The sequence below is a fragment of the Aptenodytes patagonicus genome, chromosome 7, assembly GCF_965638725.1.
Source record: "Aptenodytes patagonicus chromosome 7, bAptPat1.pri.cur, whole genome shotgun sequence".
Taxonomy (NCBI): Eukaryota; Metazoa; Chordata; class Aves; order Sphenisciformes; family Spheniscidae; genus Aptenodytes; species Aptenodytes patagonicus.
The window spans coordinates 53132497-53159015 of NC_134955.1; the positions used below are offsets into that span (position 1 = coordinate 53132497).

Below are 26519 nucleotides of genomic sequence, written 5' to 3' on the forward strand. Positions count from 1 at the left end.
CGGGAGGCCGCGGTGGGAGGGGAGCGGGCACGGCACGGCGCGACCATGGAGATCGGCACCGAGATCAGCCGCAAGATCCGGGTGAGAGAAAATAAGCCGGATCGCTCCTTCTGCATCCGCGGCAGGGGCTTGACCCCGCTTGTTGGGGGCAGGCCCGGCCGATGGCTGAGGCGCCGGGCTCTCTCCGGCCTCCCCTCAGACGCGGGGGTGGCGGGGGCGCAGCGGGCCCTGCACCGCCGAGCCTCCTTCCCCCGGCGGAAGGAAGCGGCGGGGTGAACCCTCGGCCGGGCCGGGGTTACCGGGAGCTCCCCGCGGCGTGCGGCCTTCGGCCTCGGGGCTCCCCGGAGAGGGGTACGAACAGGAGAGTCATTGTTTTGGGAAGCGGAGTCGGGGTCCTACCGTACCCCGGAGGGCAGCTGCCATCTCTCCCCCGGAGCTGGAGTTTTCGCCCTGCAGCGGCCCTCCTGGGACGCAGGCCCGGAACCTGCCCGGGAGAGGGAGCAGCCGTAGCCGGGCCTTGGTGTAAGCCCCCGTTACCGTCAGGGCTTGTCAGCGGCTCCCGCTCAGCAATTACAGTTTGAAAATCCTGGCAGGTTGTTTTTTTTTTTCTTGCTGAGCCGGGAATGGCCTTTTATCAAACCATCCGGGGTTCGTTTTCTTTGCACCTCATGAGCCCGGATGGTCTCCGCTTAAAAAAGGACAGCTGGGACTTGGAGGCTGTCTGGTAGCACCAGGAACTGGTATATAGGAAATATGGTAGAGTGTGAGATTCCTGGTAGTTCTCGCTATTCTGCTGTCAGTCCTTCACTGTTACAACATTTATATCACGAGCAGTGGAGAATAGGAAAAGTAACATGTTAAACCAAAGTGTTCAAACAGTTAATGAGAAAACCTTTGCTAAGCCTCCCACCGTTTTGCAGTTAGAAATACTTTGTTGCTCCATCCCTTAAATGCTATTTCATTATTTTTTAGGGTGCTATAAAAGGAAAGTTGCAGGAGCTGGGGGCTTATGTTGGTAAGTTTTATCATGTGTTCAGCAATCTTCTTTAGGTTCATTGTTGTTAGATAGGAAACAGCCAGCTAGTTAATGGAACAGCGTATTTACTTATTACTCGTGTTACTGCATACAGAGGCCTTAAGCATGAGATGAATTATCTGAAGTGCTGGACTAGTATGAAAGAAAAAGACTTACTTCACAAAATACGTATAGTCTAAGCGTAAGAGGAGGCAGTACATGGACATGCATGTGTGAAGAACTACAAGGCTAACAGTCTCCCCTTTCAAGGAGGAATGGTGGCAAGGGATTTGAAAGAAAAACAAACAAACAATGATGTGTCTGTGAATATTTAAGGAAGTTTCTTTGAAGCACAAGGAGAAACATTATATAAAGCAAGATCCTTGCAAATATAACAGCAGTTTCCTGTGACCACTCTGCGATGCAGTCAGTCTTTCTTAGGCATCTTTTCAACAGCCTTTTGAATTCAGGGTAGGACATTTGTCAAAATTAGGAGAAAGGATATTACTGTAAGACAGAGATAGGCTGACTGTTTTAGGAGGTGGAAAGGCCATGTCAGAAACATTATGTAGGACAAATCTGCAAAATGTAAGAGCTTGACTGTTAAGGGGAAAACTAAGAGCTATGTTAAGCTATTATGTTGATGAAACATACGTAACAATCTTAGAGGCAGGGTGAGATTTTATTTTGGATTGTGAGAAGAGAGATATGAGCAGTGTGAATGTCTGTGGTTTTTTGGGTTTTTTTCCCCTGAATCCAGGATTAAATGGATATTGCATTTAAGAGCAGCTGTTTTTACAGCAGTAAAAGTTGGTAACTTAACACAGTGTTCTGTTGGAAGCAGAATACCTCAGTCCTGCAACTTCCTTGTTGCTGTCTGTGATGCTTCTTGGATTTCAGGTAAAGGAAAGGAATTGAGAGCATAGTTCAGAGATCCCATGAGTTGCAGGACCAAGTTCAAAGTTTGTAGTTTGATCTTGAATTCATCTTATTTCCTATTTAAAGGGGGCCATTGTTTTTATGGAATCAAAATGTATTGACTCCGTAGAAGGGAATGACCTATGAGGTGACATTCTGAACTCAGCAGGTGCCAAGGAACCATGTTTAGAATTTTTTCATTGTAAGGTCGTCTTTTTTCACCACCTCAAAAGTTGTCTTTTTTGGTAACTCATTTTTGTTTTTTTTACTGCCATGCCAGGTTTCAGTTTCTGAGTCCTTGAGTCTGCTTTTTCCTGCATTTCTGAAAAAATCTTTCTTATCTCTAATACCAAGATGCTGGTAGAATACTAGTAATCTTTGATTCCAGCTATGGCTGATTATTCTTTCTCTGTTTTTCTTTTCTTTCTGTTTCTTTTATTCAGAAGGCAGTTCCCAAGATCAGTGTACAATATCTGCACTTTCTTCTCAGTCAGCTTCTGAACTTGTTTAAATAACTTTGTATTCTTTATTGCCAAGTCTGACTTCCCTTGGCCTCTTTTTTTGTTTTTAAACCACTGTTTCCAAATTTCTGTCATTTTTCAGGTTTCTTTTCTTGACTAGAGTATTTTGGACAACTTTCCAAGTAATGTTTTTCAAAACCGCTCTTATTTCTTCTTTTTAGGTAACTGGTAAAAATTGGTTCTCCTTCATTGTAGCCTCTGTGAGCAAGAACCATGCTTTTGTTTCTTTCTGTAACTGCTAGTCCTCCCCTCCCCTCTCCTCCTCTCCCCTCCTCTCCTCTATCATACTGTTACAGGTAATTGTGCTAACTTATGTTTTGATCTATACTTAAAGTATCTTCTTCTTTACTTTATCATATGTTGAACAACCTGAGGAGCTGATCAGGTTTAAAAGTAGTTTGGCCAAAAAATAAAATTAATTCTAAGTTCCTAGATCTGGGTATCCATCCATCTTGTGCAACTTGTAGTTTACATTTTAAAAAAAACGCCAAAAAAAAGTTAGGGTTGGGGCTAGGAATGTGTTATGTTGGAACACTTGAATAGTGGTAGTGGAGTGCAGGTGCAATGTATGTATGTTATTTCTGTAGTCTAGGGTACAGATGAATTATTTACAAGGTACATAGAGAGACACAGAAGAAAGGCAATTCCTTTGATTTGTATTTTGATTTCTATTTAAGATTTTTCATTTTTTAGGTCTTTTTAATGTTGTGTACAGACTTAACTTGATGAAATGAGTACAGCTATATTAGTGCCTTGGTTCAAATTCACAATTTGAAGTGGATTTCCCAACTATCTTCACTTACTGTTGTTATGTTCATGTGATGGAGTGGTATTGGAGAGCATGAGGTGTTTGATTAAACTAAATTGAAATATGGGCTCAAGAAGCATACCTAATGCCCTTGAGCAACAAATGCGCCATTCAGTCCTTCAGAGTAGATCAGAGCTAGGCCAAAGTAAAAAGCCAAATAACAAACTCCCCAAACCCTTAATGTATTAATGTCAGATTCTGAGCACATCCCTATCCATTCTGATGAGTAGGCGTACCCTGTGTGAACAGTCCAGCAGGGGAATGGATTTCTCACTGTGTATGAAATTGCATACATACGTTAGGGAGTTAGATAATCAGACTCTTGGGGTTGCAGGGGGTTTTTTTGGTTTGTTTTTTTTTTTTTAAAGGCCTGATATTCATTGTTTTTGTAGATGAAAAATCTGGAAGTTAATACAGTTTTGATTTGTTTAATGCACAAATCAGAAAGGGATATTTCTCTGTTTGGTCTTTGTAACTAAAGGAAATTTGACAAGGATAGGGCGCTATATTTGGCAATATTTGAAGTGATGAAAATTGTAGATGCTTGTTAGTGTTCAAGTAAAAGGATATAGGCAGTAGAGTGGCTTTCTTTTATCTTGTCCTTTTTGTGTTTTATTTACTCACTTTTTAAATACTGTTGTCTTCAGCTTATGCTCTTGTGAAGTTGATGATCTTTTATTCCTCACTCATAGCTGAAACTTGTATTGAACCTCAGAGGAAATGGAAGTCTTGTTAATTTGCTTACCTAATCCTCTGCCTGCAGAGTGTTTATAGTAAAACTGGAAAAAAAAATCTGGTGACATGTTTAAAGATGTTTGCTATATCTTTTATGATTTATTATACTTTAAAACAACATATTTCTCTTTCTATTAGATGAAGAGCTCCCTGATTATATTATGGTTATGGTGGCCAATAAGAAGAGTCAGGAGCAGATGACAGAAGACCTTTCCCTTTTCCTTGGAAACAATACTGTCAGGTTTACTGTCTGGTATGTTTGTAAGCTACTTGTCACACTTCTTGCCAGTAATCTTCCCATTGTGTAATTTACACTAATCAAAACTTTTACTTTGCAGCTCTAATAAGTAAATTATTTTTAGTCCATCAACAGTTAGGCTATTGCAGTGATAATTGAGTGGCAAAGGACTGGAGGGCTTATATTCTTTGTTTGGTCATAAGTCCAGTCAGATTTTTGAATGAAGTGTGAAATGCTCAGGTAAGTGAGAGCCCTATGTTGACTTCAAAAAATTATTCCTGCAAAACCCACTGTGAGCATGAGAGTATTATTCACTGGAGTTAGATGTAAAATAGTTCTTCAAAGACAAACTTCTTTGCTTTTATGCTAATAGTGCTTCAGATTGCTGTTGTGCATGGGAATTACTATATCAGGACAGATGAGCAGTGGATCTAATTCTGTATACCGTCTTTGACAAGGCTTAGCACCAAATGCTTAGGTATTCCCACCTCTCAGGCTGTTTATTTATTACCACCACGGAGCTCTACAAAACAAAAGTAGAACCCGAGAATTATTGTGAGCAGGACAAATTAGCAACAGATGAACTCTTTTCTAAACTCCTGACAGTGTGGATTAATTTATGCTTAATATTAATTAATATTAATTTATGACAGCCTTAGCCATTATAATATTTCTCATGCATTTTCTAATACGAAATTTGGCTTACAGTATAAACCTTTAATTAACTCCATGTTTCAGAGTATCCAAACAGATATTTCACTCCAGAGATTTTTCTTGCTTTCGGAGTTGTGTATTTTTTTCAAGTTAATCTTATTTCTGAGTCTCTAACCTAATGTAGTTTTAAGGAACATTATTTTGTTTTGTATAGATTAGAGAAATACTACATTTTTTCTGCTTTTTCAGTTTGCTTCCTTTGAAATTTTCATATTGACTGGTTACATTCGCTTCCAGTATTTCTTCTACATGATTAGTCAAGTTCCTCTTTATTTGGTTAGGAGTTTTTATGCTATTAAATAGCAGAGAGAAACATTTTAGAAGTTGGGTATGTTATGAAACCATAAACATTGGCAAAAAGTGAAAATTAGTTCCAGCTATTACAATTCACTGTATTAACTATTTAAACTGAGGGGTTTCCATGTGACAGTGTTACTTGTATGGATATAATTTGAGTTTGCTTTCAAATTTTTCAATTTTTCCCGGCATTTGTCAAAAATATAAGAAAGGAGTGCAATTAGGCATGCACCCCTTTTTTTTATAAGTACACAGGCATTTATGTTCTTTGTTCCCTCTTGTGGCTTGGCTAGGCAAAGTTTTTGGGTTTCACTGTATCAGTAAGTCATGCAGTTGTCTTTCTCATAGTAGTTTTGGGAATCAGTTAGACAAATTAGCGAGGTTTACAAGTTAATGAGGGTAACTCCAGTACTAGGGTTTTGATTGAATCCTGATATACACTAAGAAATAATACAATAACACGTAGCAGAAAACACTTTTATGGCTTTGTAAATGAAACTAAAACTTTATTGAAAAAAATAATAAAGATGTAGAGAAAGCAACTTTCAGCAGGGAAGAGAAATCAAGATTTTTTTATATATATATATATATATATATATATTTAGAACTGGTTATCAACTCTATGTAGATATTATACCTCCTGCTGGTTTTGACACCTGCTTAAATTCCAAATGTAATGAGTCTTTTATTCTCAATTCAGTATCCACATTTGCTTATAAATACAAATTCAATTTCAGAGTGCTTTATCAGGTGATGAGGTAGGTGTTGGTTAAAAGAATGATGGAAAAGAAGACAAGATGAAACCTATGCAATAAGCTGTAAGAGGACTGGTGGAAAAAAGTTAAACAGCATTGTAGTTGGGAGTTTTATATGCTTTTATTTCTTTTAAAGGTGACCCAGAATGTTTACATTCTTAAGCGTTCGGTCTCTGGCTAAATACAGTGCTCAACAAGGTCTGCCTTCCTTGGTAGATTCCTCTGTAGCTGGTAATTCGGGGTCAGCTAGCAAAAGTTTCACAGCAATTCTGTGGCAGACCTGGCAGTCCTGCTGGTTGGCCAACACTTCTTACTCTGAACCAAGTGTCAGGTCACAGTTATCCGGAGGTCAGTGTGAAAACTGATAGGCATCAGCAGAGTTCAGTTGACGAAACTTTTAAGAGTGTTCTAGTGAAAACTCACAAGGAGGTTTGAGAAGCCTTCCTTATACTCACATGCAGTCTCAGTTTTCCCAGTTTTCAATGTTTTTGTTCCTTAAGTCCTTTCTAATACTCAGTCTAAATTATGGAGATGCCCATGGTCAGGTTTGAATTCTAAGTAGGATATGCATTTATGTGTTGCGATTTTTTTGCTTCTTTTTTTTTCTTTCTTTTCACTGTAATGTGTGTTTATTTTTAAACAGCATTATTTTATAGCCTTTTGATTTTCTGTATTGCTTCAGCTTGGTGCCTTTTTCACAGGCAAACGGCAAATTTGGTACCTCGCTGAAATGTTTTTGCTCACCAGCATGTCTCAGAGAATATTGTTGATATACACAAAGCATGCTGGAAGAATCCTGAGTATGTTAAGTGCTGTGAGTTGTATATTGTTTATATTTGTATTTACAATTATGATTAACTTTGCTGTGTAATTAAAGTTTCATATATGAAGTAAAATTTTCAGCTATACTTTAGGCTTCTAACTTAGGTTTTTCGAATCATTCCTTTTGAAGACACTTAACTCACACCATTGATTGTAGTGAAACAGTGGAAAGTACTGGCTTTAATTATGTAAACCAATGAAATGCTAAAAGTAGATGATGTGATGAATACTCTACCTGTATGTATGAGGACTCACTGGAGGCAAGATACTTCAAGCCTTCCTTTTGAGGTTAAACATCCATCAGTTGATGGAAAGTGAAGTCTTAGATAAATGAGATGCTTGTTATAGGAGGGGAAAGGCAGTTGGTTTCTGAAAGATTATTGTTCTGAATGTAAGTTAAATTTCTTTTATTTCTCCTTTTTCTCTTTTGCTTCCTTCCCTGTCCCCCGTCTGTTTCAGGCTCCACGGTGTTTTGGATAAGCTGCGATCTGTGACTACTGGTAAGTAAGAAAATTAATTTTGAGTGAAAGTAGGTTTATCTTTTCTGTGTAGTGTTGCGTGTCTAATGAGTTTCAAAAAAGATCTTAGCTGACTGTTTTGTTAATTTTCTGTTTATATGGTCTTTTGGGTCCTGATTCTTTAGAAAATTGCTTTATATTTTGAGATAAAGAATTTATTTCTGAGTCCAGAATTTATTTCTCGGTGTTTCTTGCTGATGTTTTCCGCTGAAACAGCTTTCAGCCTGTTGTGTTTTCAGATCTGCACAATGTCTTGTTTGCAGTTTCTTAGCTATATTTGCTGCAAAATCTGTATTGCTGTGCTTTGATGTAAAAATGAAAGGTACCTGTCCCCACAGAACCAACTAGTGTAAAATCTTCAGAACCTAATATCTTTGAGAGCAGCCTTCCTTCCAGCAAAAGCAGTTCATGTGTGAGTGATGAGAGGAGGCGTGAGGATATCTTGCCACCTCTTGCAGTTTCCAGCACTCGGACTGAAAGAAATGACTCAAGAGTTTCAACTAGTTCGCAGGAACAAAGGAACACTGCTTCACGGTAAAGCTTGTGGTTATTTACTAACACATATTCAGACAGTAGTAGTTGTGCGACTGTAGTAGTCATTCTGAAGAGCACAGATACTTGGAAAGATCAAAGTAGTTTTGAAGAGTAAAACATTGCTACAAATTGTTGCATAAAAAACATTAAATCAGGAATTCAGTTCCATTTCTTTAAGCAACAGATGGGCTTAGATTAATTAACCAAACTAAAAATAGCAATCAGTGTGTTAGACCTGTATAAACAATAATACCTTAATGATTCTTCCCTGCTGGCTTTCTTGAAAAGACAGTTCTCATTTTCCAGAACTTTATTTGCCGTTGAGTTAATAGTTGGCAATTTCTCATTTTATCAGGCAGTCTTGTGAAGATGGTTCTGCATCCCGCTTAACATCTACAGTCAAGCCTTTGAGGGAATTGTCACCTTCTGAAGCTGTAATTGACATTAAACCTGAACCAGATGATCTAATTGATGAAGACCTAAACTTCGTGCAGGAGAATCCTTTGTCACGGAAGAAACCCATTGTAACTCTAACTTATGGTTCTTCTCGTCCTTCCGCTGAAATCTACCGACCACCAGCTAGCAGGAGTGCAGATGGCAATATACATGTGCACAGATTGTCACAGCAGGGCAACTTACAGGGGAGCCGGCAGTTAGACACGCAAAGCTGCAGGTCTTTGGAAACAGGCCAGCTGTGCAATCCAGAAGCATTTGGCAGCTTAGCAGAGAGTTACAGACCCACCTCCAAACTGAGTGCCGATAAAGTAGGCAGTGAGGTTAGTACGATCTAAACTATTGCAATATTTTACACTTGCTAGGAAACTAAATTGCTATGTACACTTCCAGTAAAATCTTGACCTCGGAGAAATCGAAGGACTTCTGTCACTGATACCAGTTGGTTTGGGATTTCATTCTTTGGGTCCACTGATAAAAAGAGATTGCATAGTTTAACATCATCACCTGACAGGTTGCTGCATCTCAGAGTTAATTAGCTTGTACATCTTCATGCCATATTGAGTTGGACTAATGGGTTAGCACGTTGTTGTGATGCATGTGATGAGTCAGAAATAATAATTTTGATCTCTAGAACATTGGAACAGCATGATGTTCCCTAAGTGCTATGTAAATCTCCAGCTTTACACAGTTCTGTAAATCTGTATTTTTTGGATGCTGTTTATTCATACCTATGCTAGATATACATTAGTCTCTAAAGCCCAGATATGTTGCTTATTAGGATTATTATTATACTATTTAGAACCATGGCCTTTAAGAACTCTTTGGGATGGGTGTTGTACAAGGACAAACTAAAAGGTGATTGCTGCCCTACATACTTTGGAGGCCAGACTAAGCCAGGCAGGGTGATAGTCCTAGCTGATAGCTTTAAGACTATCCGTATGAATCAGTTAAGAGCTCTTTGTGAGAGGAATGAAGATTGTTATGGCTGCTAATGTTGTAATGAAGCAGGAATTTTACACACCTTGTATTCCAAGTGCATCTGTGTTTGTTACTGCTTATATAGTTCTCTGCTACTACTTACTTAGTTCTGTGTAAAGGACAACAAATTTTGTCTGGAAATCTAGAATACTTTACAAAGATAGGGGCTGATGTTTGTTTTTTAAGATGGGGAAGTGAGAATGAGAATATAGTGAGAATATAGTGATTTGTTTAAGGCTGTACATAAGTCATTGATGAATGACAGTCACATCTCTCCTTGGAAAAGTTAGAAAATGATCTTGTGATAATTTTCTTCTATTACTATTTCATTAATAAAGTCCAGAAGAGGGCTATTTCAGGAGTGTTTCTTAGAACTGTGGACCTTTGCTGTATTCTGCCTTCTCTTAGACAACTTCTCGTGCTTTGAGAAGTTTTACCTTTAAAAAGGTCATTTCTGTAGGTATTGGCTTTTTTACTGTATGAATCTTCTGTCTTGGTGTAGTTCAGGTCCATCCCTTAGCATATTTCTTTCTCCTTGGAGGATAGGATATAGGATCATTTAAAGGGTAGTGTGTACAAACCTGGCATCCAGATGCCTCATTGTGCTCCTGTGTAGTTCAGTGCTGAGTGATGGTTCCTACAGGAATTATTGACGTGTGCTTTCTCCTATGCTTTCACGCAGCCTAGCATTTAAATTTGTCACTACCACATGCGCTGTGGTGGTGGTGAGTGGCTGTGTCAGAACAGGGACTTTGCACTGCCTACACTGGACCATTCTGGCTCTACATAGCTATTAGCATCCTCTGGAATATGTCAGCTTGCTAGAAATTAATCCTTACACTAATCTGAAATGAGAGTTGATACAGAGGAGAAAGTCATTCATACTGATTTCACTTTTCTCTGTCAGACTTTCAACAGGTGCATTTTGAAGGGTAGTATGAATTTCTTTGGAAAACCTGCTTTTTCTTTAGGTGTTGGATAAATTGTCCGTACTTTAGACTTTTTTCTTTTCCTTTTCTAAATGTTATTTACAGCTACATTTTTAATTAGATGTTTCAGTGTAAATATGTCTGATTTTCATATTCTCTAGTGCTGTCACTTGTTTCTGCAGACAGTACAGTAGTCCTAGACTCATGCAACTTGAATGGAAGTTCTCCATCTTCTGGCTATAGATAGAATTGCAGTATTTTCTTTGCTGGCTTATTAATACATGTTTTATGCTAAATTAATTGCTTTGGCTGCTCTGTTTGTTGTAGGAAGAAAGCTCCAGGAAGAGACGGTTGCCTGTTGTAAGCTCAGTAGTCAAAGTGAAAAAGTTCTGTAATGATGGGGAAGATGATGATGATGAGGAAGACTATGGATTGCGCACGGGAAGCATCTCCAGCAGTGTGTCTGTACCTGCAAAGCCAGAAAGAAGGTACTTAAGATCTCAGTGATTCTGTGTGGTTTCCAGAATGAATTTAATGAACAAAAACTTTGAAAGTGGAAGTTGGGGAAAACTGATTGCAGTTTTGAAAATTGACAGACAAAATTCAGTAAGCCATTTTTATATTTTTTGTGCTATCTCACAACTTTGTGGGCGAGATGTTTGTTTATACCACCTTTTTTCCTCTGATTTTGTAACCTGTTTTTATTGTGCATAAGCTGCAACGGAATGTGATATTTTACACTATTTGGGAAAAGTTTACTGGCAAAAGAAATTAATGTTGGCATGTTTCACACCAGGTATTTAATGTGGTAAAATAATTTTCCAGGAGTTTTAATTGCTTTGTTTTTATTTCAGGAATAGTTTTCAAACCAATTGTCACTTGTTCTTTAAGGTGATTTTAACTTTTCAAAAGACTTGAGGTTTTTCCTTTTTTTCCTGCTCCCTAATTCTGTCTGAATGTCAGGTGTCAGTCAAAGTACATCAATGGTTTGTATCTGATTTTCAGTAGTAAGAGGAAGAACATTTAAACTATGGAAGACATGGTTCTACTGATCTACAGTGCTAGCTTGTATAAGATTTGTTTTAAGCTAATACACTTTATTGAATTTATCTTCAGCGCCACAGCACATCTGTCTGATTTAAGCTTCCTTGTTGTTGATGTTCAAAGACAAACAAAGCTTTTTTTACAACTAATATGTTTTTGATAGAGTCAGTTTTCAGTTGGATCTTGCTGCCGAGGGCAGCTGCATAATAACTAGTGCCAACACAAACATAGCAACAGGCATATGAGGAGCAGAGGTGGGAGGAAATGAATGGCAGAGTTTGTGCCTTTCAGATGCAGCATGGTTTTACAGCAACTTAAGCTGAGAGGTGAAATCACGCCTCTGGACTTCCATTTTTGAGAGCATTTTGTGGATCCTCATCCACTCAGAGAATAGATTAACAAGCTGAAAACTAATATAGATAAAGTGATTTTAGATGATGATTTTTTTCTATCAGTATTATGCATAACTGTTAACCTGTCGAAATATCTGTGTTTAACATGGATACAGTTGCTCTTGCAATTTGTGTACAATTAATTATTTTTTTTATCTCCCTTAGACCTTCATTGCCACCTTCAAAACAGGCCAATAAGAATTTAATACTGAAAGCCATCTCTGAAGCACAGGAATCGGTTACAAAAACAACCAATTATTCCACTGGTAATTAGCATTATTTTTGTTTGTGCTAAGCTATAATGTTTCCAAGCCCTGTTTTATAAATCCAAGCTAAAGATAGCACTTAGAGATAAAACAGAATGTTAAATAGCTCATGTCAGTGACACACATAAGGGATTTTCCATGTCCTGTGAACGTTACATTAATCTTCAGTGATGAATTATGAAAACATTAACAAGAGAGAAAAGAGTTGTTTAAAATATATTAATCAAGACAGTAAGTCTGTAAAGTGTATAGAGACAAAATGGAAGTGCCAGAAGTTTTCTGAAGTTAATAGTTGCCAAGGAGAAAGTGTTCAGTATTAGGCAGGTTGTTTGATCTAATCGGTTGCTCTTTTTTCCCTTTCTGCACTCTCTTCCTTCCTTCTGAGAGAGGAGGAGAAAAAAGCCAAACAGCAAAAAATCAAAATGCACTGAATATAGGTAATAGAAGTGCAAAATAACAAGCAACATACCGATTGATACATCAGCGTATATTGTCTTCAGACAGTGAGGCTGCAATTTTAGTTCAGTGGTTTTAGGTATTGAGTGGCAGTTGATACAGCAACTGAGCAGTTGCCTGTGTGTAGGCATTCAGTTCTCCTAGCTAGGAGAGACTTCTGCTGAAGAAGGGCAAATCCAACTGTTACCTCATGTGCTTTCATTTCATTGGGTAGTAATAAATCTAGTGTTGTCAGCAGGAAGCATTACACATTGCCAGGGAAGGATCGTTTACTTAAACCATGACTTTTATGCCATCTGGAGCAAGACTGAAAGCTATCCAAAATCTCTTGCCTGCCTTCTCTCAAAACCTGCAAACTAACTGTAAGAAACACGTATCTTCCTTCTACATTAACATACTAAACAAAATGGTCATTGTGAACTTCTTCCCTGTTTTCTTCTCGTTACTTGTATTTTCAAGGCTGCAGAGGTGCTGATAAGTAGATCTAAAGGCATGAGACGTGTATGGAGTTTTCTGTGTTCAAAGGCTCTTGAATTGGAGGAGATGTCTGTGCATGTTAGAAGTGGGATATAGAGTGAGCTGGTTTTAAAACAGAATAAATTGTATGGATGACTAATAAAGATCATTGCCAAACTTAGAATTGAAGAAAAACTAACTAAGAATAGTTCTAGTAAACTATTGAATTGCTTGACTACTTACAAAATATATTTCATACAGTAAATGAACTTCTCAAAGAAAATTGTGCTTCCTCATTAATAGCAAATAATGTAAGTGCCTCCCAAGCATTAAGAGCTTGTCTTCATTCTAGATGGTAAGCAGAATGAGCAGTTTGTTAAGAAAAGAGGTAGGAGCACTGATACTCCTATGTTCTGATGCCAGTTACCCAGCAAGGAGTGTTTATGGTGGAAAAAGCAGCCACACAGGGAACAGTACTTTAGGGTGATGCAGGAAGCTCTTGTAGTTTGGCTTATCAACATGAGAAAATTTCAGTGGAGAGACCAAAAAGCACCACTTTGTGGTTTAATACAGAGGTGATTTGTGAATTTTATCTGAAGTATCGTACAGGTTCTTCCACTTCAGAGGTAATATCTCATGGGGTTTTTTTTAAGTATTTTGAATGGAATATGGAAATAAGCTAATTTGAAATACATAGGTAAAACAAAATGGTAAGATCGTAAATGATAAATCCAGTACTGAGCAGTACCTTTTAGTTGTATGTGTCAGAAGTTGAGTGCTGATGTGATATTCAGCCAAGGGAAGAATATGCTTAGCCTTTCACAACCGGTTCTGACGGTCTTAGCAGAAGCCAAGTAAAGAAGTCAACCTGCCATCCTGCTACCCCCAAATTCCATGCTACAAATACCTGAAAGGAGACCTACAGCTATCTGAAAGAAGGTTGTAGCGAGGTGGGTGTCGGTCTCTTCTCCCAAGTAACAAGCAATAGGACAAGAGGAAATGGCCTCAGGTTGCACCAGGGGAGGTTTAGATTGGATATTAGGCAAAATTTATTCACGGAAAGGGTTGTCAAGCATTGGAACAGGCTGCCTGGGGAAGTGGTGGAGTCCCCATCCCTGGAGGTATTTAAAAGACGTGTAGATGTGGTGCTTAGGGACATGGTTTAGTGGTGGACTTGGCAGTGCTAGGTTAACAGTTGGATTCGATGATCTTAAGGGTCTTTTCCAACCGAAACGATTCTATGATTCTACTGTCATCGAGTTTTATATTCTATTTGCAAGCACCTTAGCATAGGGTAGCTGACACTGTATGAAAAGTACACATTGATAATCCGTGATTGTTTATATGAAAGGTGGAATGAAAGTGATTTCAATACTGTAAGAAAGTACCAAATTAATTATGTGTAGAAGTGGATGAATACTTCACTGATGTCACTCTAATCCTTCTCATGCTGTTTTGTATTACAAGTAGATGTTCCGAGGTGCCACTCATAGAGTGCTCTATGCATGTGCACGAATGTGCTTTCACACTAAGAATTTTACAGGTAGCCAAAGATGATTTTTGTAGACATAGATGCTTGGGATTTTTTTTGTGTGTGTAGGAATTTATTAGAGTTATTCTAGCACCATATGTAAAAATAATACTGTTGCGTGATTGGGTTGTATGTAAATGATTTACCATTGTCTCTTTATTTAAAGTTCCACAGAAACAGACTGTTCCAGTTGCACCAAGAACTCGAATTAGCCCAGAAGAATCTCAGTTAGAAGTAATCCATGTGCAAAACAGACTGCCCACTCTGAGTTCTCAGCTTCAAGCAGAAGAGCCAAAGGAGCAGACAGTTGAAGGAATTCAAGGTAATCTGATAATGTTCTTTAAAAATTTATACCAGGGAATGTCATTTTACAACAGGCTGAGCAGAGAAAAGAAACGCTTTTAATTTTTAAGTCAGTATCAAAAGTTGCATGTGGAAATGCCCTGAAAACCAAGCAGCTTTCTAAAGCATGGCTGTAAGGTAGATACATATACACACACACATAGATAACCTCAGAGGAATTAATCAGTAAGCAAAGGCTGGTATAGCATTCTGGCATATAACTGAAGAATAATTTTGCATAAGCAAATGCATCCATTTATGTTGGGATAACTTCTCTTTTCCCCATCCTTTGCATTTTTTTCCTTACTATCTTGTAGGAGTAATTCTGTCACGAAGCTTATGTGAGAGAGTTAAGATACTCTACATTTGGAATAATTCTGCAGCATATGAAGTATTAAAGATTCTTTCCAACATATTGTTACCACACAAATAGTTCTAATGTTTTATTTTTTTGTATAAATATTGGAGTACTATATTTGCTGTTACAGGACAGCTGATGCCAGGATAACTGTGTGAACAGTAAGCTTCGTTTTTACTTCTGTTATGAAACTCCTGAACGAAAATGGCATAACATTTAAAGGCAATCAAAGTATCTTTCAGCATGATTTTGTTACAAAGAAAGAAGTGTGTGTGTGTGTGTGTGTCTGTGTTAGTTACAAGGAAGCATAGAAATAAGACAGTGGAAAAACACTTCTGTAAGAAGAAGTTAGTTTACTCTTGCTAAGTATTTAGATACTTAGATTGTTGAGTAAAATTTCGTTTGAGTAAAATCTTTGTTACATCAGCTCACAGTCATTGTTAAGGAATGGTAAACATTTGTTATTAAAAAAAAAATGTATTTTTTCAGTCTCTTATTTCTCATATAGATGTATTTGGAATCTTTCTGCCAACATATAATAGATGAAATTGTATCTGTAAAGGACGTAAGAAGAAGCTTTATCAGTCCTTGAATTAATGTACAGAAAATATTTATGCTAAATATTTTTGCTCTTTTGCCATTGAAATGGAAATGACAGCTTGCTTAGGAAATCTACAGAAAGGAAAATAAACTTTTTCAAATCATAAGTCAAACGTAGAACAGTGCTACTCTGATTTGTTTCACCTCTTTTAAGAAGACCTTAAAGTAGTCCCTTGTAGTTACCTGCTTTTCCATGTGTGTGTTCTCTGAATAGTCAACACCTCTACAAATAAGGAGGAATAACTCGGTCTTTAAGTTGCCATACCCACAGACCTAGTTTGTCCTGAGCAATGATTACGGGAGAGACTAGAGTCTTTCAGTATTTAGATTTTGCCATGCCATCTGGCTGGAGAAAACTTGTTACTGTTTCTGAAACAAAGAGAAAGGGGTTCATAACAATGAGAATGGCTTCTTTTTGTTAGAAGTGTGGAGGGTTTGGGGTTTTTTTATCAAAAGAATTAGAAGAGTATGCTTCAGGTCTTTAATCTATAGTTTCATTCTGACATGCAGTAAAATATGCTTCTAATTACGGGGTTTTTTTAGGAGCTGAACAAAAGGAGCTCTCTTCTCGGCTCCAGACTGATCCTGTGATTGAAGATACCTTGCAAGTCACTCAAGGTTAAGTCTTGTGATCTTTTATTCCTAAACAAAAATTGCTAGTTTTCAGATTGAACACTACTGGTCAGTGAATGTTAAAATACAACTTCCTTTTCAATTAATTATACTGATTTCTAGTATTTTCTACTTTCTACATCTCTAAGGAATAAAAGCGTTACATCAGTAGGTGTTCAAAGGCTAAGAGATTTTGGGGGGGTGCAGACGCCCTTCAGTGCTGTTTCAGCACAGCCATTCCAGTAACAAAGTTTCCTGGTCTGGCCTGATGTGGCCTATGGCTCCTGTTGATCCACTTCTGTGGAATAAGCAAGGAATTAAAATGTTTTCTGGAAGCTACTAGTAAGAAAATAAAACAAAATAAAATTAGCTTATTGGCCATGTAAATTGATATTTAAAAATACGCTGTAAGTTAAGAGTACAACTACAACCTTATTTTTCTCTTTTCTGTGTAATTTCTCTCCCAATTCAGATTACTATGATGCAGAATCTATGGTCCATACAGATACTAGGTCATTTATCCTGAAGAAGCCCAAGTTATCTGAGGAAATAGTGCCGCAGAATCAGCAATTGGCAAAGAGGGCTACAGAGGCAATACGAGTACTCTCAGGACGTCTAATACAGACACGGTAAAAAGTTATTACTTTTAGGACTGTTATTAGTTAGAATGCTTTTTTGTGGTTTAGATGGAATCGTTCAGTCACAGTTGTGCTTTGTCAGTCCAGTCAGGATCTCTGACATCATGGAAGATGGACTGACATTAAATAGCAGAGGAAAAAAAGCAGGGGCAAAAAAACTCCCAGAAATCCTTGTAAATGGAAAATAATTCCCAGGGTCAACTGTAGCTTGAGCATGTCTTTGATTTGCAAGAAAGAAGAAGGAACTGAAAAATACTGCTCTCTTTTGTCATAGCTGTTCTGATTTCTGAAATCTTAGTTAAGTAATAATTTTGCTGAAATTGCCTTTAGTTTTACATCTGTTTCACCCTGAGGTGACGTTTCTTAAGAAATGTCATTTAACGCAATATTGAGTGTGGTGGACCCTGAGCTCTCGGTGCTGGAGCGAAAACAGCACGTTCTGCATGCAGGTAGCTCAGTACCCGTATGCCAACAAACAGTTAAGTGGCACGTGGGACAAGTGATTTAAGGCTCCTTAGTGGTGAGTTTGGCCAAGAAGAGTTTAAAGTTCATGTCAGCTTCAAATGATGTGTTGTGGATGTTTTTGCATTTCCCCAGAGGAATGATGGCCAGTGCACAGTCATTTTCTTCACTTGTTAAAGGCCTTGATAGTTCCTGCTACCAAAGAGTTTTATGTATCTTACCTGTTAGAGTTAAAAACCACTCAGAACAATGTGATGTACTTCATCACTGTGGGCTGCTGTGTTTGAGAAACTGTAATGTTTCCTTTTCATGAATGGCTTTAAACAGCCTGTGTTAATTAAAAACAAAACAAACAATGAACAAACAAACCCAAAGGGATAACTTCACAATGTCACAGTTGAAAACTGTGACTGTGCTACAGGAGGGTGGTAAATTTTTGCATGTGAATAGATCAATTTCTGGCTGCTTGAACTTGAAAGTTCTGGCTAGTGATGTTTTTAATGTGTTGTTTTTCTCTCTTCTTAAAGGCATTCTACACCGTAGTTGCTTTTAGCCTAATTTCACAGAGAAGCAAAGTTTATACTATCACCGTTTGTCAAAGTGAGAACTCCATAGTGCATTTCCAAATATTTAGAATCACATGCCACTCAGGAAATCCCTTGGGTGAAATGGGTGGAAGAGTGGAGAAAACGTATGCATCCCCTGCTTTTATACTCCCTCTTTTATCTGTGTTGGCTACTATCAGATGCAGGATACTAGGCTAGACTGATCTTTCGATCAGGCTGAGCATCAAAGTTTTTAGTGTCAGTATTTCAATTATCTCTTCCTAGCCCTAAAACTTTTACACCCACTGTTTCATAATGCGCTGCTCACTATTTTTGAGGAGACACCTGTTTTGTGTGTTAAAGGTTCATGATTTCAAGAATGGTATTTACCCTCACTTTTTTTGTCTCAAAACTAGATTCCTCAAAAGATTAATCGCTTTCCTTTATTTAACTGTGTCTGTAAATGAGCTTTCGGATCTGTCTGTTGAGCAGAATGCAACAAACTGAAATGTACCCGCCAGATTCTCTGTTGTATGCCGTTGAAAGCTGTATTTCTTATTAGCGCTTCAGAGAGACTAGAAGGCAAACTGTTAATTGGGGTATATTAGTAGTAGTATTAAAAGAAGGTTTATTACTGCGTGACTCTCCATAGATTAGCTTGTACTACTTTTGCTACTAGTGCAGCTTGCTTTTACTCAAACGTCTGGTGTCAGAAAATCTATTGTTACTACATTTCTTTGTTTGATAGAGACCAGCTTGCACAGCCAGAGAAACCTGCTAGTCCCAAGTTCATCGTGACACTGGATGGCGTGCCCAGTCCACCGGGATACCTTTCTGATCAAGAAGAGGAAGATATGTGTATAACTGAAGGATTAAAGCCAGTTACCCAAAATATGTGTGCCGGCAAAGGATTAAAAGGCCTTCGAGCACAGCAGATGCAAATTGTAACCAGGCAGCTAGAGAGCTGTGATGGTAATTAAGCTTACCGACAGGTTCTAACATTAATGTGCTGGTTCGATTGTGGACAGAACTCTTGAATATATCATTCTTAAGAAATCAAAGCGATGGTGTTTATTCTTCAAATTAGAACATTCTCTAGGCAAATGAAACGTGGTAGTTCAGTGGGGCCACATCTGTAGAAGCCTTTATCTTGATAAACTAGAGCCATACGGCACGTAGGTAATTCTCCACACATCTCAGTGTTGGTGAAATTGTTTTTTTTTCTTTTGAAAATGTAGTTTGTCTTCATTGCCAGAAATCTGCACTTCTTGTTGACCCATTATCATTTGTCCCCATGCTGATGGACAGGAGGTTTTATGATGAATGTTCTGCCGTGCCTTGAACTTTAAAAAAGAAATCATTTGGTATTAATATTTCTGTCGAGATTTGTGATGTCAAAAGGAGCCTGTTAAGTATAAGGTGTCGGTAGAGTCAAGTTGCTAGAATCTCTGAAAGTAGAACTTAAACAGTGTATGATTTTTACTTGAACATTATGTATTCAGGATACCTTTTGACTAACGTGGGAAATTGCTTGCTGAAGCCTATGTTTTAATTGTTTAGAATGCTGAAACGGTGATGAAAAATATAAAGGACGTTGTTTTGTCATAGACCTGTTGAATACTTGCCTTAAGGTCGTGCTTGGATTCATTTTTTTAGTTTTCTTACAAGAAGACCTTTATTTTCCATAGTAGTAGTGCATCCAAATTTTCTAAATTAAATAAAGAACAGTATTTGATGCTATACAGAGAACTTAAATTTCATGCATCCAGCTGTAAATGCGTAATGCAATTATGAGAGAACCATGGGGGAAAAACAAAAGATCTTTTAAGTCCATGTCCTTTCAGTCCCACTGGCTTCAGAAGCGCTACTCATATCAGGCAGTCTTGAAGAAGAAAGGAATGTTATATATCCATTGGCACATTTTTACTAGTACAATGAAAGATGTATTAGAGTACTACCCTTGCAAATCTGTGCTTTTACTAGTATAGTCCCTTTCATACTCCTTACTAAAGCTCTTTGGTGCAGGAGAGTGTTGCTGATACAGTCACATCTCTGTTAGGGATTCTTATTTGATTAGCTACGTTAGCCAGAAGTAGCACGGGTGTGACTGAAGTTTGCACAGAATCAGGTCAGTGTAGAAGTGATTTGTACAAGCGATGTGGTTTTACAATAGGATAGCATTATTTGGCTTCGGTGCGTTGCAAGGAGAAGGCATAAATGAGGCTGAGGACAGAACGAAGCTGGAGCAAGCGTGTCACTGGTAAGGTTAGAGAGGTAACTAGCAGTCCTGGAAAGCTTTGAAAAGTCAAAGGTTTAGGCGGATTTGGGAAAATAAGCAACAGTGAAGGTATATGCTTAATTGCCTGAATTTGCAGAATGAGGTTTTAGAAATAATGTTAAATAGGAGAAAGTCAAAGTCCCGGGTTCCCGTAAGAGTAGTGAAGGTATTGAATATTTCCGCTTGGAATTTCTTAAAATACTTTTTGGATTGGAGTCTGGGTTCAGGTAACTGAAGTGGATGTGCTATCTGTCCGAGCGAATTACATGAAAGTGGTTCTTTTTTGGTGTGTGTCCCTGTACTAATAAATCGTATCTGATTAGTGTAAAAACTGATTTTTTACTTTATCTCTTGAAATAATTTTCTAGAGCAAAAAATATCTTGGAGAAAGGAAGCATAGCTATTATTAACACGTGGCTCAGCAGAACAGTCGTAACTAAGGTTCACTTGAAGAATCTTTGTCTTGTCTGATCGAGATCTGGTCTGTTTGACTTCACACCTCAGTTTAGATTTATGAAGAAAATTAATTTATTTTGCTTATAAACAGTGCGAGTTTGATCTTTTATCACCAAAAGGCAGCTCTCAGTCCAATATTATGACTTCTTTCACTTTGTAGTTTTGGAAATTTTCTTCAGATAATATGGTGGTACATAAATTTTTACTGTCATGACTTTTTTGATTAGTAGAGGCTTATCAAGAATTGGGTTAAAAGGAGAGAGAGAATAGGAAATACTGTGAATTTCAATTATGCTATATTGTGTATGCCAAATTGCATATAGAATCATAAAGGTCCCAGCTTGGTGGGTTTTTTCCTTTTTTTTTTCCTAGTGGATATGGAACAGTTAAATGTGCTGCAAAAACAGGAGAAGGTGCTTGAGCGCTGCAAGTACTGGCCTGCCTGTAAAAATGGAGATGAGTGTGTGTACCATCACCCCACACTGCCTTGCAAGTGAGTAGTGCAAAGCTCATCCACTTGACCTGTTATTTTCATTTCGGTGCTATAAATTTCCCTTCTGTGTTAGTCAATATTCCAAGGCAGTGTAAGTCTCGTAGGGTAGGGATCGCAGCTAGATTATCACACTGTAATTTCTTCTGTTTTCCTCCCATCTACCATGTGTCAGAATACAGTGATGTTTCCAGTAAGTAGAGTCACAGCTGTGCTCATGCAGAAGAAAGCTTAGTTTAGCATAAGGCTGGTGGTTTTGTGTTGCCTTGAGATGTGGGAATTGGTGTCTTAAAACAAGAGGCACTGTACTGCTAGCTGTCAAAATGCTTTTGAACGCATTAGGGTACCATTACGTGGTAATGCAGTAATTTTTTATTTGAGAGCAAAGACTAACTCTTGCATGTGTGCTGTACCTTTGCCTTCTCTTCCACGAGCAGCAACAGTCTAGAAAAATCATTTCTGTTTCGAGATAAATGTTACCAGATTGGGTTGCTTCATTTACTCAGACATTTGAGTTCTTTTAAAATCTGACATAACCAAATGCAAAATAACACTTTCTCTTCAGTAAATGAACCATATTACTTTGTGAGTTCTGTGCCCCTCTGTGCAAAGGTCTGAATTCGCAGTGCCTTTCCTGCTCTGCCCTGCACACTAAGAATAATGCATCTTAGCTTACAACAGGTAGCTTGCTGACAAACTCCCCCGGGTGTGAGGTAGTGCAGTTACTTACTGCATGTAAAGAGTGTCCACAGGGAAAATGAATACGGATCTGCTCGTGTACAGCTAGTGCCCTACAGCCGCATGCCCTGCTTTGGAAGTAACTGACACACGTGTGCAAACCCTGTTGCGGTTGTGGCTTTCTGTGATATTCTGGCTTTCATGCGCAACAGCTGCTTGGGGATTTTGCTCCGAGCATGGGCTTATGACTTAATTTCTTTTCCCTCAGAGTTTTTCCTAACTGCAAATTTGCTGATAAATGCTTGTTCATCCATCCAAACTGTAAATACGATGCGAAGTGCACTAAGCCAGACTGTCCTTACACTCACGCCAGTCGACGAACCCCCCATCCACCTCCTAAACCAGGTGAGCACCTCTTGTTTTTCTGAGCTTTAAATGAAAGTGCTGAAGGGAAAACAGTGTATTTGGAAGCAGAAACTGACAGAGGTGAAAAAAGTTTTGCTTGATTTGACTTAATTTTATTTCAACTCTTAGTGCTAGATGAAGAATAATAATCCAGTGTTACTGCACAAACTGTTAGCAGAAAAATCCCTGAACGCTCTTACGCAAGAGCCCATACGAAATCTGTGCAAGGCCAAAGTGGTGACTTGCACAAGCAGTCCCTTCTTCTGGAGGGATAAGACTGCAACTCAAATTTGTTTCTTAAATTGGATACATGTTGCACCAACAGCTTGTGACACAAATTGAAAACAGAGGTTTCTGTCTTTGTATGAACGCTTTTTTTTCTTTAATGACACTGTAGGAGTTAACTTTATGTAACGATGAGATGACTTGCAGGGATGAGGTTACCCAGTGAAGGCAATAGCTGCGTCTGGATTACGGGCTGGTATGCCTGAGCCTTTGAACAGTGCCAAGGTGGAGGGCCTTTACTCCGCTGGAGTCATGCTCTTCAGGAAGTGGTTTAGCCCTTAGTCATAGTACGGTGCAGTGTTGTTGCTTTGCCAGAAGGCAGAGTACAATGTGCTTATCTCATCTCCTCTGTCATTTCCAGCAGCTCCTGTGTATTCCTGGAAAGTGCACTGCCTGCGCTTTTCAGTCCGGTTAGCTTAAACTCTGACAGGCTTGCTGCTGTCTAAATTTAACGTTTGAATGTCTCTGCCTACCAGAATCTCTGCTTAATTTGTTGGAAGCATTGCCATGACGATGGTACTTTCTGTCCTGACATGGTGAAGAACCGAGACTAATGATTACCTGATAGTCTTGTTCTACCCCAGGATGATATCCGCTTAGTGCATTGTGATATGCTTCCCTTATTTCTTGTGGAACTTTGGTGTATTGTAAAACATAATTTCTTGCAGAATGATTGATATATTTAAGTTTGTGTGGAACTATATTAAAAAAGCAGTTTATTCTGATCCAGGCTCACTTCCTTTTCTTTTTTTTCTACGCTTAGCACCGCTACCCACACCATCTATATCCACCAGCAGTCCGTTGTGCAAGTTTTTTCCTGCTTGTAAGAAAATGGAATGTCCGTTTTACCACCCGAAAGTAAGAATTCTCTCCTATCTCTTCCCTTCCTTTCTAGAAAGATACTTGAAATACATTCCTTTGGGTCAGGAAACATCACTAGCATTTCATACTTTCTGCTTTTACTTTTCGCATTTTAACTTTAGCTCAGAAACAGAATATGCAAAAGCAGTGACTTAAAGAACTTGGAAAACTTATTTTTAAATAATCTTTCCACCGGATGCTTCTGGGGAGTTTGAAACAGGCAGACAGCCATAGCACCTGTCAAAAATCTGCCCGGCCAGGATGCTGGGGGCAGAGGAGGAGGACATCTTGTAGCCTATACAGAAGGAATATGTTTCAGACTCTTGACTCTTCTTCAGCTGTGCTGCAATACACAAGAACTTTAAAGATTGCCCAGTTACCCTGGAGTTTATTAACGTAATTTATATAGTACGAGAGTTTGTAACTCGAATACTTCTATTCTATAGAATTGTGTCCCTGCATATTCTTATGCCAGTAAGTTCAGAGCTTTTTCAAGCCCTAACAGTGCTGAAATGCATTGGGTCCCCAGGACTCCGTTCCCAGATATTATTAGCCAGATACTCGGGCTTTTCCTCTGCCTTTCAGATAACGCTGTGTCATGCTCCTAACTTGTATGCACAGATCAATTGAAACTAAACTCTGTAAACCCCTACAAGCAAAGGAACTTCCACCTGTCAGTGCAGTGGCCGTTTGGACCATCTAACTCTTAACGCTTTTTCGAAAGGATTTCCTTCTGCCACTGGGTTGAACTGATTGCACTAGTCTGTGTAGCTGTTGATTCAATTATCTATCAGATATGACACAGTAATAGAAATTTGCATGCAACAGATTCTAGGTTAGCTTGTTCAGGAGTTCAGCCAGCCAGCTTTGAGTAGCCTTTTCTGAAATGCTTTCATTTTTAGCATTGTAGATTTAATACCCAGTGTACAAGACCAGACTGCACTTTTTACCATCCAGCTATTGCTGTACCTCCACGCCATGCCTTGAAATGGACTCGAACTCAAACCAGGTGAGATGACACACTCTAAAGCTAACCAAGAAAAATAAAATTTAAAAAAATGTATGTTGTGACTTACGTCACAAATGTAATTTTACTCGCAGGAGTAATGTGCGTGTGATGAACAATGAAGATTGTGTGAAGAGAGATACCTGTTATAGGCATCTTTCTTTTAAAGAGAACTCTGTACTGTTTGTTTGTAGTAGCGTAAACATTAACTAACGATGTGATGCAACACTGAAAAACAAGTGCCCTGCAAGCTAGGAGATAGCAGAGTCACTGGAACCCTGACCTGGACATGTCGTGTTTTCTGCGTTTTACCTGAATAAAGCTGAAAATCCAACATCCGCTCTTCTTTACTGTTGTTTTATCTTGTGTCCAACTGTCTTTTCCACAAAATGTTCAGATGTTTCTCAGAGCGTTTCGGGCAGAACAGCTCTATCTGTCATCTATCCCCGCTTTCATAATCTGGGTGCAGACCTCCCAAAGCTGTCTCAAAGGGAGTTAGATCACTTGAGCCTTTCACTCCAACTAATCTCATCTGCAAAGGTCTTAATCGTTACAGGGGTAGGATGCAAATCAGTTCTCAAATCATCTTTACAGGCTGGTAGGATTGTTACTTACGTGAATTGTTTTTCTCTTTCCCCTCAGTGAATGATTATGGTACAACTTGGGACTGAACTTTGCCTCCTTTGGACGGTAGCGGAAAGGAAGAGTAACCACTGGGGCACAGGATGTTAGAAAAATTCATGCATTTTGAACTTTTAATATACATTGTTTTCATAAAATGAGGTTGATTGCATACTTGAAATGTCTCTAATTTTCCAAGTTTGTAAGTAAGTTTGAGCAATTTTACATTTTTTTTACACTGTAAGAAGAAAATGTCTGCGTAAGAAAAGTTTTACTTTAAATTCCATTAAAAACTTTCAAAGCACATTTTGTGTTCGATTTGGGAACATTTCTTGCTTAAGATGAGGTGTGTTGAAGAACCAAGTGTATCGTCAGAAGGTCGTAGAAAGCTTATTCCTGTGTTCGGATCATACCGGAAGTATTTTTTGTTCCGCAGATGTTTGGTACGGTGCATACCCCTGAACTGATGTCCTAGCAAATGGTGACTGAACTCTTCACCCGCTCACAGGGAAGGAGTGTCAATGATTTGTCTTTTGGGCATTTCTTCCAAGTAATAGTCATCGTACCCCCGATACTTTCTCAAACGGGGAAAAAACAAAGACAAGGGAACAAAAATGCTTCGTTAAGCAAGAACAATTAAACAACTAATGGTATTGTGCTCCATTTAAAGAGCCTACAAAATTAAATACCACTTCACTTGAAAATAAATAGTTTCAGATGTCTCCCTTTACACCAGGAAGACAGAAAGTACCCTCTGACTCTCCTTCTGAAGAATCTGGTTTTCTTCCACTACACCTGACTACTGGGCATACACTGTAATGATGTCATCTGAGACAGTGCCCGTGACTTACATTGCAAAAAATAATCCCAGGAGGTGACCGTAACTATGTTCAAGCGGTGTTACAATGATGAAAAGTGTTGAGCAGTAACATAAATGCACTTTTTTATTAAATCTTTTGTATCTTTTGGGGAACTACATTTTCACAAAAATATACAAAAGAATTTCTTTTTACAAATATTTACATTCAATATCAGAAAACAACGTTAGCTACATATTTTAAACTTAAATTTGACAAATATAGTTTTGAATTCTGAAACTTAACACTCCAGGAAGGTATTTTTTAATTTTTTTTTTGTGAAATAAAGTACTCAAAGTTCATATTCAAATTTTAAAAAATCTTAATTAATGCAAAAATCTGACATTTAATTTTTTTTATATATATATATATACACACTTTAAATAAACATACAACATTGTTACAGGGATTAGATGTTCATGGTGGAAACCAAAATGGAGTACACTTAAAACCATGATCCTTATTACAGTAATACATGACCATACCTTTGGACTAGTTTAAAATACCTTTAAATACCTTTTTTTTTTTTTTTATTGTTGTTAAAGCAAGAGGGATTATCTGACACACTCCATAATGAAACACAACAAATCTGAACAGACAACTGGATTTTAAGCTTAAAGAACTAGAGTAAAATATTTTCCT

At 38.3% G+C, this 26519-nt stretch overlaps 1 protein-coding gene across 2 annotated transcripts; it reads left to right on the top strand.

Annotated features, from left to right (window-relative positions):
* On the top strand, window positions 1-25326 carry ZC3H14 (zinc finger CCCH-type containing 14). Of its 2 annotated transcripts, XM_076345249.1 has the most exons (17): window positions 1-81; window positions 973-1015; window positions 4136-4250; window positions 7283-7323; window positions 7680-7875; window positions 8231-8651; window positions 10566-10726; window positions 11840-11940; window positions 14550-14705; window positions 16227-16301; window positions 16768-16924; window positions 18689-18912; window positions 21047-21167; window positions 22111-22247; window positions 23296-23390; window positions 24296-24402; window positions 25042-25326. In XM_076345249.1, exons 1-17 carry the CDS (start codon window positions 46-48, stop codon window positions 25046-25048), a joined length of 2193 nt encoding a protein of 730 aa, XP_076201364.1. In that variant the 5' UTR covers window positions 1-45; the 3' UTR covers window positions 25049-25326. The 2 variants fall into 2 exon arrangements, with proteins under 2 accessions (XP_076201364.1, XP_076201365.1); XM_076345250.1 differs by lacking the exon at window positions 973-1015 and having other exon boundaries at window positions 60-81.
* The last annotated feature ends 1193 nt before the right edge of the window (window positions 25327-26519 follow it).

What these genes read in the sequence shown, in the direction of transcription:
- ZC3H14 (XM_076345249.1), top strand. Translation starts at nt 46, where the DNA reads ATGGAGATCGGCACCGAGATCAGCCGCAAGATCCGG. An exon ending in AGATCAGCCGCAAGATCCGG is followed by an intron (nt 82 to 972) that starts GTGAGAGAAAAT and finishes ATTATTTTTTAG; the next exon opens with GGTGCTATAAAAGGAAAGTT. An exon ending in CACCCCACACTGCCTTGCAA is followed by an intron (nt 21,168 to 22,110) that starts GTGAGTAGTGCA and finishes CTTTTCCCTCAG; the next exon opens with AGTTTTTCCTAACTGCAAAT.